We start from the raw sequence: 16,986 nt of genomic DNA, 5'->3' as shown, positions 1-16,986 counted from the left end.
CACACACACACACACACTGGGGGGTGGGAGGGAGAGAGGGAGGGAGGGAGGGAGAGAGAGACCATCCCCACAGTTATGTTCACATTTTTAAGGTGGAGCTCATGCACTCTTTAGGTTTCTCTTAATATTCATTATCATGAACAGTGTTGGAGTGTGGACCACAATGTCTGTTCATACATTTTATAGTCTAAGCGAGACAATCTAGAAATCTAATTTAATTATAAACTACAAACTTTAGAAATCTTTTTTTTTTTTTTTTTTTAACTTAGTTTGTCTTACTTACCTATTAATCTCATCGTGCTATTGGAGGCTATGTATAGGCACACTTTACTCCTTCAGACTAAACGGTTCAGTTTTATGTAGAGGTAAACCAACAACGACCTCTTCCGAGAGCCCATTTATAAAGTCTTTAGCCTACCCTGCACACGTGATTATTGATTTGTCGAAACAGTTGATGAACATGAAATCATTTATTTTATCCTAGGGCTTCATATTTTAGAGATGATGTAAGTTATTTTTTATAAGAAATATTTCTTACATTTTAAATAATTATTTTGATGATTTAGGTAAGAGAAAGCAAGAAAGCACATTTAAGGCTACATTGCAAAGAAAGAGGAAAGGGGGGGGGGCATTTTCAAGGGAACTAATTTCTTCATTAAATTAAGCTCGCTGATATCGCAGCTATCAACGTCAAAACAGCAAACTGAAAGCAGCAGTAGGCAGACCTTAAGGCGGAAAGACGCGCTCTGGTTGGCTGTGGGGCGCGTCAGTCAGGCCCGGGCCCACCTCTTCCCCCTCCGGACCAGGCTCGGTTGAGTCGTCGGGTTGAGGAGGAGGAGTGCGGTTGGAGTGCGAGAGGGTCGCGGCCGCGATGATCTGACAGATGAAATAGCGAAAAAAAAGACAGAGAAGGCGGCGTCCTCCCACACAAAACAATGTTCCCCAAAGGCAAAGGCACCCCGGTACCGTCTGACGGCCAAGCACGAGAAAAGTAAGCTCAGAAAACGTTTATTATTGTGTATTTTCTGCCTCGCAAGTTGTTCGCTCTCGCTCCTCTGTTGTTCGCTGGACAGGGCTAGCGAGAGGCGATTTCCTCCTACCGACGCTGCAATTGAATGAACCGCCTTGTCTGCTCGCCATTCCTGCTCTCAGCCGTGTTTCTGCTGCCTCTGGCTCAACGCTGCCTCTTTTACACGGTCCTCTGTGGCAGTTTGGCTGTGTTTTAAGCGACAGTTGTCTCGTATTTTTTGTCGTTTTTCTTTTTAAGCCGAGAGCTCTTGAAAGCAGAAAACAATAACACATCGCTTTGCAACACAGTACATTGTTTTCTCTGTTGCGCTCTCTCTCTGGATAGGCTCCGTTTTTATTTCCCTCAGCCCCATCAGTGCCACCAGGATACTGCTCCTAGCCAATACACAGCGGGCTGGTGCTATGTTTTTATATGTTTTCACAGCACGGTGTTAAATTATACTGCCGCTTTGCTACTTTCTTGTATCATTCTCATTGTTGTGGATCTTCACCAGGCTTGGCTTGGTTGCACAGTCCCCATTTAATTTTTTTGGCATAGGCTATTTGGCAGCCATTGTTCAGAGGGCCTGTGCCTGACTCTATAGTCACTCAGGGTGCCCATAGAAGAATTAACCTGATGTTTTACCTGATGTTTACTTAACTATTTACTGTCTGTTTATATATATATATATGTATATTTTAAATTACACCTAAGATGATCAATTTTTTTTTTCCATACAGGTTGGCTCTATACGTCTATGAGTATTTGTTACACATAGGGGCACAGAAGTCTGCACAGACCTTTTTATCAGAGGTGAGCTTTTGGTCAAAAGTTTAGCCATGTTATAATCTGCCCTTTAAATGTACTGCATGATCTATCTTGTAAAATGCACTTAAATTGACTTAACATGAGTGATTATATCCCGCTCTCTAAGATTCGATGGGAGAAAAACATAACACTCGGAGAACCCCCTGGATTCCTCCATTCCTGGTGGTGGTAAGTGGTGGTATTCTGATCTCCACGTAAACATGTCCAGGGGTTGTTTGTGTGGTTTTGTTTGCTTCATGACCTGTCTTGTCCACAGCGTATTCTGGGACTTGTATTGTGCTGCACCGGAGAGGAGAGAGACATGTGACCACTCCAGCGAAGCGAAAGCCTTCCATGATTACGTGAGTACTGTGCTTACATGGGAACTGTTGCACATATCTCTTCTGAAGAAGACAACAACAACTTTGCTGTCTCAGAAATGGTGTAAATAATGTTCCTCCAGATCAGGCTGTGAGTCAGAGGTTTTCTTTTTTTTTCAGAGAAAAGTGCTCCTAATCTCTGTCAATACTCAAGATGTTACAACATCTCCCACATTCTCCCTCAAGAGCAATACAGCTGCCATTCTTCAGGTTATTGTGATTCCCTTTTAGCTTGAAGAATTTTATAATGACTCATCCTCAAACAATGCCTGTCTGCTCTCTGCTCTTTATGTGCAGTCTTAACTATAGTTTGCACACTGTTCTAGAGATGTAACTCATCTCCCACCTTTTATTTAACTACCAAGTGCAGTTTTGTACAGTACTTTTTTATTTCTTTTGAATTTACGATCGGTCATCTTGCCCCGTTGGTGGGTCGAAAGATGTGCCCAACAATGAGCTTTATGGGCTTCTGGGAAGATGATGCTGATGTCAGCAGGTCCTGAGTCAGACCTGTCGAGTGCTCTCCCCCTTGTCCACACCAGGCTCGAGCACCCTGTCTCAGTTGTAAAGACTAAAAAAAGAACCTTCTGTGTGTACGGCACAACTTTCAAGACTTGATTCTCAGTTGATTTTTAATTTTTTAACCCCCACCACCCCCTCAACTGCCCTAATGTGTGACAACTCAACTTCATGTCCACATGAACCTAATGGATTTCTAACTGAATTGTATGTCTGTCACTCATGGCAAGTGCATCATCCTGTAGTGCAACACTCCTATTTATGAAAGCACTTCTATATTAGCAAGTTATGGGCGTTTTGCATCTTGATAATTATGCTGTTTTGGAGATAGGGCTGTTTTCATGTGCGGCATTGTTTCCTGCTTTGAGTCAGCATTCAAAATCGACATCAAAAGGCGCCTCGTGATGATCAAAGAAAATGAAAACAGCTTGTCAGTGGCTTCGGTTTTTCCCATCCATGTGTTTCTATGGCCATATCTAAAAGGAAGTATGAAGAATTGTGTAGGTGATGTAAATACAATAAAAGTGCTAAACGGGCTTTTGCTGTGTCAGCACAGCACAGGTTAAGTGATGCTGTAGGTTGACCGATACAGCCCAGTTTGTGGGGAGGTTGGTGATGCATCTGGCAGGAAGGGGTTAAAACGGAGATGTTGGTCCTGCTTGTGGCAGATAGGGTTGTCAGGGTAACCGGCCTCCTGATCTGGCAGGTGACCTGGGAGCCAGAAGAGAGGCTACAGCGTGGCTCTGCCCTTTCAATAACTACATTCCTTATTATTCATACTCAAACAGACAAAAGAGGAGCGCGTTTAGTCTGAAACCAGCCTTTACTCACCCAGCCTGCTTCATGGTAACTTGACTGCAATTCCTTAGATTTTTTGTTGTTGTTTTTGATTGCTTGTGTTAAGATGTGCAATATGTGATTTTGACTTTAACGGGGAACACATTTCTGGCCAATTTAAGGATTCTAAATCGGAGACCTTACAGATCATTGTGAAAATACTCTTATGTTTTATGTATAAGAACGGCAGAAACTCAGGACACGGTTATCCTTGTGTTAAAATGAGGAAGCTTTGTGAGATCAGTTTTGAAAGAATAAACAACACAAAATAAGCTGTTACACCGTCAGGGCCCGTGGTTTGACTTGAGACCATTTTCATAACATGGAAAACATTAAGCAAATGAGGGAACAGTGAAACGTCAGTCTGGGCAGGGTGCTACTGTGGTGCGGAGCTTTTGAGAGTCTCTGTGTGGTTGGCTCTCCTCGACATCTTGTGGTTGCCCTTTGCTCTGATGTTGGTTCATTTGTGGATGCTGGGGGGTCAGGGAAGTGTGTGTCGCTCTCTATGTATGTGTGTGTTTGTGTGTGTGTGGACAGTACTAGTCCTTGGACCCTAGCCTTTGTCTAGGTGTGGGGGAGGTGAGTGCTCCTCTGTTAGCCGGCAGCGCTCGTAAAGCCCCGGCGTATTCACACTGGGGCCTGACAAACGCTCCCCGAGGGGGCCCGTCGCCATGGCGTCAGCGTCTGATTGATGGCTGTCATGGAGCTGAGGGGCAGATTGGAGGAAAAAAAGGGGAGTGGCACCGTGGCATATGCCCAGCATCCACCACCACCGCGGAGGAGCAGAGGGAATAAGGAGAGGAGGAGGGGGGAGGAAGAGAGGAGGGAGGTGAGGGAGATGAGAAGTGGAAGGGACCTGCTACAAGTAACTAGAGAGGGAGTGAACATCCAGTGAGGATCCAGCCTGGGTTTTATGATGTTGATTGATGGTTAAACATTTACAAGCTAAACATAGGGCCTGGTTTCTTTTGAGCATTGGTTCCAGTGGAAGAAGTGAGGCTGTTAAGAGCACGCTAGGTTAGGAGCCGGCAGTTGGGTGGTCTGTGCTGCAGCCCAACCCCCTTCATCATGTCTCCTTCATCCCCCTTTCCAATCCTTCAGCTTTTTTCTTCCTCTAGATGTCCGCGTCTCTCTCCCTCTCTCTCTCTGCCTGTGTCTTCCCTTGCTTTTTCAGTTACCTCAGTCAACCTCTTCATCCTCACCCTCCTCTCTTTCCTCTTCTCTCTCCCCCGTGTGTCCCCCCCCCCCCCCCCCCCCCTCTCTTTTGTTTTTATAAAGGCAGCACAAGCACATCCGCTGCCACTCTGGCCTTTAGTAACCTCTTGCAGAGATTTCAGGGATTCGGGGAAAATTTGTTTGGCTTGAATTGCTTGTACGCTCTTCAGTACACGCATGTCCATGCTGAATCATTATGAGTTTGGGGGGAGCCAGGGGGGAGGGGGGGGGCAGTCTGTATTAAAGGCGGTCCCCTGGGAAGTTGTAAGGAAGGCCCTGGACAAGAGCCTCATAGCCCGAGGCAGGGCTGAGACATCTGTCCCCTTCCTGTACCACAGAGTCTGCGGGGAGACGTGGCTCGTTTAGACCAAAAGCAGCATCAGTCTGTTTCAGGCAGTCCAGCGAGCACAGCTGTGAGCTTCAGAGGGACATGATGATAAAAATCTAACATAACATGACCAGGAACCCACCACCACGCATGTTGCTACTAACTGTTTCCGATGTCCGCAGAGTGTGTAGATGGTTGACACCGTTTTATGACTTGGTGGGCAATACCTTTTAAGTACGGCTTTGTTTTACTTCTTCATTTCTTTTTAGGCCTCATTCCAGGAATGGGCTACTTAAGAGTAGAGGAACAAAACAAACAGCCGTCGCTGTTTCACTACAAAGGGGCCAGACAGAGTGACTGTGTGAGCATATACCACTCTACAATGAAACCAGCCATAAACTGCAGACTTTATCTCCACTAAGATCGTGATAGACAGACTAACATCTGCTTACAATTACTGTACGCCAGAGAAGTAGACTTTGGGTTAAGATACGCATCTCTTCACAAAACAAATTTCCCAGAATTGGAGAATAAAATACTGATCTTGTGAAAGCTTAAATCGAATTGAAATAATCAAGTGAGATGAAATTTAAATACCATTCCTGTTCTCTTAGCCTGAATCTCACTGTCGATGAGCTTTATTGAGTCGATCGTAGACGGTAACACCACAACCCGCCATTGTCACCAGACAAGTTTCACAGCTTGAAGCTATAATCATTCTAAACTATTCCCATAAAGTTTTACTTATACTAGAAGGGCACTTCGCGAGTGCGGACATCTGCCAGTGCCCAACAACAGAGAAAAATTCAAATTAAGTCTAGCTCTTTACCCCAAAATTGAACGGGTTGTTCCTGGTTTGTGCCACATCCCTCCATCGAGTTGGGTGCTAATCAGTTCAGTGCTTTTTGCGTAATCCTGCCGACAGAAAAACAAATAAATAAACAAAGTTGGTTGAAGGCAAAACCTCCTGAAACAAGCTTCATTGCTGTGTCTGTACATCTGACATGTGTTTTGTGGTTAACATTGGGCTCTGTTACAGGAAGCCTAATACCATGTTGTTGCTATGTTTGTTAAGTTAAAGAACTTAATTCCCTCATCGAGTGATAGCAAATTACAAGGACAGAAGAGAACTGCAATGTGTGATTGCTTAACACTTTCAAGTCAATAAAAATGTGAATAATTAAATGTACCAGCCAGGCAAATGTTCTTTCAATTTGGACAAAGAATTCCTGCATTCGTAAACTTAAAAAAAAAAAGAAAAAGTGAAGAACGGCAAAGGTCAAAGGCCGCTATATCATATCATGATGATCTTTTTATACATGCAGAAATTGGTGATTAATGTTGTTAGCCTTTATGTTAGTTGTAGCAAACGATACGTCTAGATGCATCATCTGCCTCACTGATATTAATTAGATCACTCTCAGGTTTGCCAGGAAACTGACAAAGTAGTTACCTTAAAATTTGAAAAGAGGTCACAACTATGAATAACTGTATAACCCCCTCGCCATCCACTGCAAATGGTGCGAGTGACTCACATGACTTTTTAAGGTTACGGAGTTACTGTCAATGAAGTTGACTTTACTGTATCTCAAAGAAGCTAGAGATATATATAGGATACAGGGAACTGACCACAATACTCGAAATATGCTCATCAAACACTTGTTCCTCTTCTTAAAACTTTTACTTGCTTCCTAGTTAACTGTGTTGTCCTTGACTCTGCGGTCTCAGTGCTGCTAGTTCCTGTCACAAAAGATAAAGTTAGCAAAATTGTAGTGATAGCCAAAACCTGCAAGTATGACAGAGACCATGTCCACCACTGCTGTCTTCAAGAAATTATTACCAGTTAACATCACCGATGTTGATGCTCCTGAGATGCTTCTGAAGCCTCTGATCAAATCGGTTATGACAAAAGATATTAATGAGATATTATTGTTAGAGGGACAGTGTAAATATTTACTCACTTTGTTTATCTGTCAGGCCATGAAGGTTTGATAGCGTACTTGCCTGGTGGATGACTACTACCAAGCCAGTAATTGTTTCAGGCAGTGTGGTTTCTTAACTTTGCTGTTTGTCTAATTTGCATATGGACATGTTGTGTGGGCAGTTTAATTCTTGCAAAACAGGTTGGGTTTCCTATGAAGTTGATTTGGTCATGTTTCCTTCTTGCAGTGCTGATGTGGAGCTGCTGTTAAGTGTACACCAACTCCCAAATGGCACTAATTCTGGCATCAGATTAAATGCCAAAAACAAAATCATATTTTCATAATATTACTTAAGTGGAGGCGCTCCTAAAGTATTACAAGTACGAATTAAATCAAGTCAAATGTCTTTGTCAAATAAGGTGCAATTATATGAATGATTGAGACACTGTTGATGTTGTCTCGGTGTTAGCCTAGTGATTAAATGTACTCATGGAAAAGGTACAAAACAGCAAAACTAATAGAACTGAATGTTATGTACAATAAGACAGGTCAAGTCCTATCTGTGCACTGCGATACTGACAAGGTTTCCTATTAATTCTTTAATCAAATACACGCCCTTTCCCCTTTCAAGTGTCACACCTTCACCACATCATCACAAATGGTTATATTTGACCACACACATGTGCACAAGGTATATTTTTGATGCTGTGTGTCACATGTAAGTGACACACCGCACTTTAAAGCAACACCTTTTCTTCTCAGCATTTAGCAAAGTAGGAGCTTTAGAGGGCTGTGGATTCATGTACCAGTGCAGGTCTAATAGAAGCAGGTGCTGTGAGACAGTTTCATCTAAAACTTTAACTCTTGGTTGATATTTATTTACCTTAGAGGAACTCTTTATGTCTGAAATTTAAGTTTGAGGAATTTCACTGGATGCAAGTAGAGTCTGTAAAGCCACAGAGAACTCCATGTTTTCAACAGTTATGGATGAAAAACTCTGGTGGTTTGCACAGTTTAGGATTTCTCCCCATCTGGATTCACCTCCTGAAGATGGTTTGTGTGTGTGTGTCGGTGGTGGCAGGGCCTGATGAGACGTGACTTTTCCCTGTGGCCTCACTTCTCTCCCTGCTGAGGTATTTCACAGTGGCCCTGCAGTGGCGGCCTGGGCAGATATAATTAGGGAAGGTGCAGTCGATACCAGGGAGTGTGTTGGCTATTAACCAGTGATGTCTGTTGGGCTTTGGACAGAGACGACGAGTGTGTGTGTGTGTGTGTGTGTGTGGGAGGGAAGGGTGGGGGGGAGCTGCTTCTACATCTATCAATGTAGTAATCCTGTAATACCTGTTTACGTACATCTGCTCTACAATGCAAGTGAGCTACGCATTAACAAATGGACAGAAGGAGCTCCTCTCCATCTGTAGCCGTCCTCTGCGAGCTAAACCCCGCAGCTCTGAAGACATTAGCTCATCTCAGATTGCTCCGGCTACAGGGGAAGAAAAACTCAGTCAATTAGGAGCGTGTGACCGAAGCAAATGGCACATTAGTGAATTAGGGCTGCGGTTTGAGCAGGAAATCGGCCCAGCGAGCCCCTGCTGTGCAGCAGCACTTTGGAGCCACTGACTCAGTGAATCCCGCTGATCCATATCTGACCCACTGGATCCTGGATCAGCAGGGCCCCGAACCCTCAATAAGGAGGACCCTGTTAATTCTCTTTCATACAGGTGACCCACAAATGATGTCAGGCCTGCTGAGTGTGTTTGGCACTTTCTGTTCTGCTTTCTTTCTTTCTTTCTTTCTTTCTTTCTTTCTTTCTTTCTTTCTTTCTTTCTTTCTTTCTTTTTGAGTTAATCCAAATGCATATTGGATTCCTTACATGCACTCCTCCTGGGACGAGCTGTGCCAAGAAGTGTCGTGTTCAAGAAGGGGCAAAATAAATGTTGAACAGTATGCTGTGTTAGCAGGTAGCTTGTATTGTGCAGCACAGTGGAGAGTTTATAATGTTGCTGCTCTGTCTATCTCTCCATCTTAGAGTGCAGCAGCAGCCCCCAGTCCTGTGATGGGGGGGATGCCCCCCGGTGAGGGCATGCCAGGAGGACCCATGCCACCCGGCTTTTTCCAGGTCAGTCCCCAGTCACTACACTAATTGGCTTTTAATCTCTGCTATCAATTATCAGAATTGTCATAACCTAACCTCCACTAGATGGACAAATGAATTGATGGTTGATCATATTCCTAGCTGCGCTCGTACAGCCTGCAGCTGTGTAAAACGTATCGTTTATACTGTGGAGCCGTAGACGCTCACATCGGCGTCGGCCCTGGTTTGGGTCCTTTTTGTTTTGCTCCACTCGGCTCAGTGAACTTGTAGTAAACATCATAGACGTTCTGTCTGCCTTGGGCCCCACCAGCGCTGTAAACAGGACAGGCGTGGCCATTTTCCCTAATGGAGAAATCGAAAGGTGCAGCACCTACTGTAAATCAATATCTCATGAGGACAAACTCTTGGCAGGCAGCTGTGTGGAACTACCTCCAAGAGGTGACATAGACATTGCAGTGTGGCCCTGCCACCGCTAGACCAAACTATCCGCCCCATTACAAAAACAGACGCCACAAAGCCGTGACTTATTATGCGATCATGTTAATATCAGGAAAGACATTTTGACAGTGATAAATGATCACCCACACACACGCCCTCTATACCAGAATTGAGGAGGAGACTCAATTAGACCTCTCACTCTCTTGTCAGATCAGCAACATTAGCAACACAGTGCCGGTGTTTAGTGTTGTTGTAGAGCTAATTGCATAGAGCTTAATTGATGCTGTTAATTCAGGGAAATTAGCACTGATAACATGCTGCATGCAGCAGGCTTCTTAATGTCTTGACTGACAGGCAAAAGAGCACACACCCTCTCCATCTCTCTGTCTCTTCTCTCTCATTCAAGGCTAAATCATTCGCTTGCTCTTCTCTGCTCTCTCTCTCTCTCTCTCTCTCTCTGTCTCTCTCTCTCACTGGCCCTCATTTATCAAACTTGCGTACACCAGAAAAATGGGTGTACACCAAATTCACCGCAAGGATCGGCATTTATCAATCTGAGCGTGAGCGTACGGTACAGGTGCCGCTGATCTCCGCGGCGGAGTGTTTTTTTTTCTTTTTTTCCCCCCGTCACCAGGACCTGTCAGCGGGAGATCGGGCTGGTGTTTCACATCCCTCCATCAGCCCAAACATGCCAGCGGTGCTGATGGTCATAAAGTCGCGTTCGCAGCAGTAATATGCATATGATTTCTCCTCAATCACTTGTGTTTAGTAAACTGCAGGAGCGTTTCATGAGGTCGCTGGGTTTCCTGACGTGGTCGGTGACACATGAGTCTGCAGCCTCCATCCACCGGGACGACGCTTATCAATCACAAAATCTATCAATCTATCAATGTCCCGATATTTAATGTTGCCGCCCTCTCCCTGTTCAATGTCCAGATATTTAATGTTGCCGCCCTCTCCCTGTTCAACGCGGTAATGTCAGTAAAGTCCCTCTTCTTGGCCGTCTTCCGTGTTTCCATGTCGTAAAAGGGGCAGGGCGACACCTCTAAAGCAGGAATATATCGGGGCGTGACATTTAAATTACGCTGGTTTTCAGCCGCCGGATTTATCACCACTACGCCGGTTCTAAATCTACGCCGAAATCAGCAGCGTACACACTTTTAGTAAATCACACGTGACACTTGGCGTACACTGATATTTACACCAGAATCTACACCAGATCCTGCGCAAGTTTGATAAATGAGGGCCACTGTGTTTGGGACATGAAAATGAGCATCTTGTTTTTGTACATTTTTACTTTTTTTTTTTGCGCGCAACACTTTGGTTCTTGCCTTCCTACTGTCCTCTGCCCTGCAGTAACCCTGCTTCTCTCTCTGCCCCTCTGTTGTCACTTCTGTTCCTCGCTCCCACCTTCTTTATTCGTCTCATCCTCCCCTCTCTCCCTCCTGTGCCTCTTCATTTTGTGCAATGCCACAGGGTCCTCCTGGTCCCCAGGGCTCTCCTCACCCTCAACCTCCTCCCCCTAACAGTATGATGGGACCTCACAGTCAGGTAATGCTCCCTCTCCCTCTTTCTCTCTGTTTTTGCTGTCCGCAGTCATTTGGGAACGCCGGTTCTCAGTGCTGATGCTTCATGCTTTGGCATTTGTCTCAGCTTATTGCTTTATGGCGCTGTCTATATTCACACAAACAACCGTGCTGTTGAGAAATTAGAATAGTGCTACATTTAAGGAGATGTATATCACTGCTTTATGGAAATCTCACGGAGCAATTGTGTGTCTGTTCTAGTCCTTTATGTCGCCTCGCTTTGCTGGAGGCCCAAGAGGCCCCCCCATCAGGATGGCCAACCAGGTAGACCTCTCACTCACACACACACACACAATTTATGCACAATACACACAGCATGTATTTGAAATTTAAGTTTAATCTGATTTTTGTGTTTTATCCCCCATAGCCACCAGGCGGAGGACCAGGTCCTCACCCCATGTTGCCGAATATGGATCCCACACGACCACAAGGTCTGAATCAGCACTGAGCACTCTTTAACTTCACTCTCTATCTGCAGCAGAGAAATGACTTCCTGGTGTCTCTCTTCATATGAACTGCTTTTATCCCCACAGGCCATCCTAACCTGGGGCCAATGCAGAGAATGGGCGGCCCCCGAGGCATGGGACCCATGGGGCCTGGTCCACAGGTAGCTACTACTCCACTCGCATAGAATAAGTGTTGAAGACCGACTCCTCATTGTTTTACTCAGCTGGTTCTGGTGATGAGAGAGCCCTGTTTGTAAAAGGTTTTGTTTGTTTTCTTTTGTGGCACAATCTCATACTATGATTCTTTGCTTTGTTCTCAGAACTTCGGTGGGGGGATGCGGCCTCCACACAACACCATGGGTCCTGGTATGCCAGGAGTGAACATGTGAGCCTTTTTTTTTTATTTGTGAATATATTCCATCTCAAAGTATTTCAACCCAAATACAATATCTTACTAAGGTGTCTGTCGGTCTTACCATCTAGGGGCCCAGGGACCGGTCGGCCATGGCCCAATCCTAACAATGCCAACTCTGTGAGTACTAATCACACACACAAATACACAAACACACATACACCCCAAGAAATGGTGGTTCAAATTGCAGGCAGATCTCCTCTCAGAGCGGCAGAGGTTTAATGTGCTCCAAGGTTTTAGTCTGGGATGTAATTGTAGTATTATGTGTCACGGTTTCCACAGACGGTTGGACAGACGGCCATAATGGTGTTAGGTTGATCAAATGATGAATGATGACATTTTGAGGTATAGAAAATGGTTTGCACTCTCATTTCTGGTCTGTAATGTTTGCGCTTTGCGCTTTTGGTTTCAGATGCCTTACTCATCACCCTCTCCCGGTGCATATGGGGTGAGTCAACATCCTGACGTCTTAACTCCTCCATGCTACAGAATCTATGACGTAATAGCACAATAGAATTTGAATTATTTTTCTTAATAATGCACATCTGTAATGATTATTTAATTTTCAACTCCTTCTCCCAAGGGGGCATCTGGAGGCGGAGGACCCCCGGGAACTCCCATCATGCCCAGCCCTGCAGGTTAGTGATTTCCTGACCTAATATGTTAATCATTATGCTTTTCATGCAGTATCCAATAACAATATATTGTATTTTCAGACTCTAACAACTCTGGTGACAATTTATACACCATGATCAACACTGGACCAGGCAACCGAAATAATGTAAGTGCAGTCTTCAATCTTCATTAAATGTGAAAATTGATTAATCTATTTTGAGATTTAGCACAGTTTGCATTAACCTGTTTCAGAAAATTATTTTGCTGCTTCCTAACAACGTAACAACTTGTATCCATTTTTGTACCAAACCAGTCCCCTAATTTCAAATAAAGCTGTAATTACAATGAGCGACAGCTTAATAAAGATGCGGTTGACAGAGGACTGCAGTTAAGTGGCTGAGGCTCACAATGTGTTGTAATCTTAACTGATTGTTTTGAAAAGCCTCTACCATACACCAAACACCTGACCTCCTCAGATCAATACAGTTCTTTGTCTAATGGCTGCATGTAGCCGGTGGAAAGTGAAGATTTCCATCCCTAGGTCTGTGTCCACGTTGGGCAAATTCATCTTGGACTAAAAATGATTCTGTTCTTAAATTTATGTGATATGTGTAAGTGCAAGAATCTTCTTTGGATTTTTTATGTCCAACGCCGACACCATTATATGATTTGTCTTGTGTCTGTCTCGCAGTGAGGCAGTAATAGTCTTTATACTGATCAACTCAGCGCACGCACGCACCAGCTCTGCATATTGCTGCTGAAGGGAAAGACCAAGAGCGGGGAATTCCATTCTTTGTAAATGGAGCTGCCCTGGTTGAAAAACACTTTCCTTCAACTCTAGTGTCCTCGCTTTCCTAAAAATCACACTTCCACTCTCCCCGTGGCGCCCTCTTCACCCAGCAATGCACAAGAGAGAGTTCTCTGGGAAACAAAACAAATGCTTGTAGTGTACCGGTTGTGTTTGTGTGTGATGTGACACCATGGGCTACTGTATCAGTGTATCGGAGCTGAAATAATCAGAACCTGTTTTTGTTTTCAGTGGAGGAAGGACTTAAGTTCACAGCAGCAGAATTAAGTGGATGCATTACTGCACAGAAACTGTTGTACAGGTTTCCTTTTGTGACATGTTGCGTAGAACTTGTCAGCTGTGTGTGAACTGTGCTGAGGACGTGTGATAAGTGAGTCCTGTCCCGTCTTGTTTCTCCTCCAGTTCCCTATGGGCCCCGGCTCTGACGGACCCCTGGGAGCCATGGCTGGGATGGAACCACACCACATGAACGGGTCACTAGGTAACACCACATCACATCAAATCATTCTTGCACGTATAAATTAGTTCACTTTCACCTCCTTCTTATTTAACTGTTTTTCATATTGTGTGATTCTCAGGCTCTGGTGATATGGATGGAATGAACAAGGTGAATATTATAACCACACAAAGAACATTTACGTTTAGACCTCAATCTGTGGAAAAAAGTTGAATGTTTTATATATTTTAAAAACTGTTCATGCTTTGTTTCCAGAATTCCCCAAATAATTTAAGTGGCATTAGCAATCCTCCTGGGACCCCAAGGGATGACGGGGAGCTGAGTGGAAACTTCCTCCACTCCTTTCAGAGCGAGAACGTAAGTTGCCACTTCTTTCCAGTTCCCCTCCTCAGCTAATATCACTGGGCTTTTGGCGACTGTAGAGGTGTACTGTGCGGAAGCCAGAGGTAGAGCACTGTTGACCGCACAATAAAGTCACAGTCACAGCGTATTAACGTCACCGACTACAGTAGCGCTGTGAAGAGCAAGCTGTGCGTTAAACCAAGGAGCGCTCGCCAGGGGGAAAAAAGTGTTTGTGGATGTGAGTTTTAATCCTCTCCTCTCTGTGCCTCTGTAGTACTCTCCAACCATGACGATGAGTGTGTGACCTCCATCCGCCCCCCGCCCAACATTATTTGCCATCATTCCAAGGATCTGAACTCACTATAGGACACGGCCAAACACATCAGCACCGAATCAGGGACAGGCGCCACTTTGGTTCCGCACTATCGCCAGAATGCTGATCGGAGAAAAAAATCAAAATGGCTGGCGACTACTGCTCCTTGCTCAAAATGAAGGACAATTTCTCCATTTACCACAGCCCCAAGTGTGACAAAAACCAGCTACTGAAATGCATACATGACACGTTTTATGTTCTTTGCAGAGCCCCCCCATCCCCTCCCCGTATCTCCCGCCAACCCCTTTCAGTCCCCTCGATCTCCTCAGCCCCAGAGCGAAGAGAAAAAAAATGGTTGAAGTTTACCTCTTGTACTTTTTAATTATTGCTTTGTGGTGCAAGATGTGCAGGAAATGTCTCCGCTTTTGTCACTTAAAACACTGGAGAGTGTGCATATGCATTGTGTGCTTGGAAAGTCTTTGTCTCGTCATTTTACTTATTGCCATGCATACTGTGTCACAAACAGTCAGTTGACACAGGACTCAGAATTTTGCCTTTTACTCTGTGGCCACCTTTCAGAATAATGTACTATTCTTCCCGATGCCCACTCTTCTATTTAAAGAGGTTTTTAAGGGGGAAAAAGATGTGAAAGACGACGGCTTTTATTGTGACCACCTTTCACAGTATGAAAGTGCTCAGATGGTTCCTGCAACGTCAAATCGATCACCCTTGATCAGTTTCCGGTCTCTTATGGTTGACGGCCGTGCCACCCGGCGGCGCTCCTCGCTGTTTTCGTTTAAAACAGCCGGGCTGCCGTTGCGCTCTGTCAAGGGAAACCAGACTTCGGCATGAGAAGTGAGTGCATGAATGCTGAGAATCTGTGTACAACATACTACCTAGTGCTGCTCTTCTCTATGTGGACACCTGCTTTAAGATGTGGTGTATATCTCTTTACCTGCCTGTGCTTAACACTCTGTGCTCTTCATCGTCGTAGCCTTCTGTGTTATTTCCAGTTTGGTTGATTATGATGAAATGGCTATGAATGAGCTGCCCATTTTAATCTCATGCATATTGGTTGTTCATACTTCCCCTCCTGTATCAATGGTCGTCTACTTGCCCCCCCCCTCCCCGCCCCCGCCCCTTTGCCGACCCACACATTTTTTTATATTTTGATACAATCTTTGACTATGTATATTTCCCCAGTTATTCAGTTAGTCAAAGCTTTCTAAATTGATTCTAGTAGGCATCATTATAAACTTAGCAGCAGTCTTGTAAATGTGATGAGAATTTTTGTTTCATTTTTTTTTTTTTTCCTGTGAACATTACGCATTATACACATCTGTCCTATGTTGCCTTTATTTGCTGATATTTTTTTATTTCAAATTGAGGAAAGATTGCTTGTTAATATAATTTTACAATAACTTATTTCACCGTGTGGGTTGTGTTATTTTGACTCAGTGTTGTTCATGCCACATCACACATCAGAGGTTTGTTATTGAAGCTGTCAGTATGACAAGTGTGAAATGAACAGTTAATTAGCACACATAACAAACCATTTATTTGACTGCAGAAAAAATGCCATAGGTTGTTTTGTAGCATCAGAGTAAAGGAAGGAGTCATGGTATAAATGGGTATAGACTATCCGCATGGACCCAGCAGTTAACATCATATTCAGTCTTTTCTTCGCCTGATACTGCTCCAGTGGCACCACACATACACAGGCTAGCTCGTAGCAGGCAGGAAGTGCCGGCCTCATCAGATCACTTACTGTATGTCTTCACTCAGTGATCCCTGTGGGGGAGCCAGGGGGAGCTGTAGTCCACAGCCGGCAGACCAGTAAGAGGAAATCCTGGAGCATGAGCGCAGTATTTGGCAGAGGAAAACCCTCTACATCTACACACTGGGGCTGAGCCTGCTGAGGATAGAAAAAGGGACACTGGTTCCCAGGCTGTAGGTTGGGACCACTCCAGTGGGGGGTTACAAGCTGATTAAGGTGAAAAAGAAAATCAAGTTCTGTTTAGATTTCTCACCTTTTTCTTGGGACAATTATTTAAGTATTGAAATGTTTCTTCTTTTTTTTTGTTGCATCAAATTGAGGTCTGTGAAAGTTGACAAACATATAACCAAAACAGCTAAAATACAAAGGACATTATAAAAATTCAAACTGCTAAATGTACAGCCCCAATAATGTGCTTCTCTCATTGTGCCACTTTTGTCTTTGGTCATGTCTGCTTTAGTTAAGTATCGGTACCTTGACTGAAATCTGCCTTTAAAGAAGCTGAATTTTACAATGAAAGGTCCACTTCCTTTAGATAATGAGCCTCTTGTCTTGATGCAAGTGCTAGTCTCAACACAGTGCAGCCAATGCATCAAAAATAGGTAAAAAATAAAAACACAGGACTCGATCAAAATAAATGGTTTTGAAGATTATCTGAAGGGTCATTCCAAAGTCAGGCT

General features: G+C 44.2%; 1 protein-coding gene across 4 annotated transcripts; it reads left to right on the top strand.

Annotated features, from left to right (window-relative positions):
• Window positions 1-823: 823 nt before the first annotated feature.
• ssbp3b (single stranded DNA binding protein 3b) lies at window positions 824-15,944 on the top strand. Of its 4 annotated transcripts, none has more exons than XM_083970565.1 (18): window positions 824-991; window positions 1,750-1,822; window positions 1,944-2,005; window positions 2,094-2,178; window positions 9,047-9,136; window positions 11,027-11,101; window positions 11,338-11,400; window positions 11,504-11,567; window positions 11,670-11,743; window positions 11,903-11,967; window positions 12,066-12,114; window positions 12,407-12,442; window positions 12,578-12,632; window positions 12,711-12,775; window positions 13,820-13,898; window positions 13,996-14,024; window positions 14,130-14,231; window positions 14,491-15,944. In XM_083970565.1, exons 1-18 carry the CDS (start codon window positions 936-938, stop codon window positions 14,518-14,520), a joined length of 1,152 nt encoding a protein of 383 aa, XP_083826691.1. In that variant the 5' UTR covers window positions 824-935; the 3' UTR covers window positions 14,521-15,944. The 4 variants fall into 4 exon arrangements, with proteins under 4 accessions (XP_083826691.1, XP_083826690.1, XP_083826693.1 ...); XM_083970564.1 differs by having other exon boundaries at window positions 12,407-12,493; XM_083970567.1 differs by lacking the exon at window positions 11,027-11,101.
• Window positions 15,945-16,986: the final 1,042 nt, after the last annotated feature.

Source organism: Trachurus trachurus (genome assembly GCF_905171665.1).
Source record: "Trachurus trachurus genome assembly, chromosome: 4".
Taxonomy (NCBI): domain Eukaryota; kingdom Metazoa; phylum Chordata; class Actinopteri; order Carangiformes; family Carangidae; genus Trachurus; species Trachurus trachurus.
This window is presented reverse-complemented; position numbering and strand designations above follow the sequence as displayed.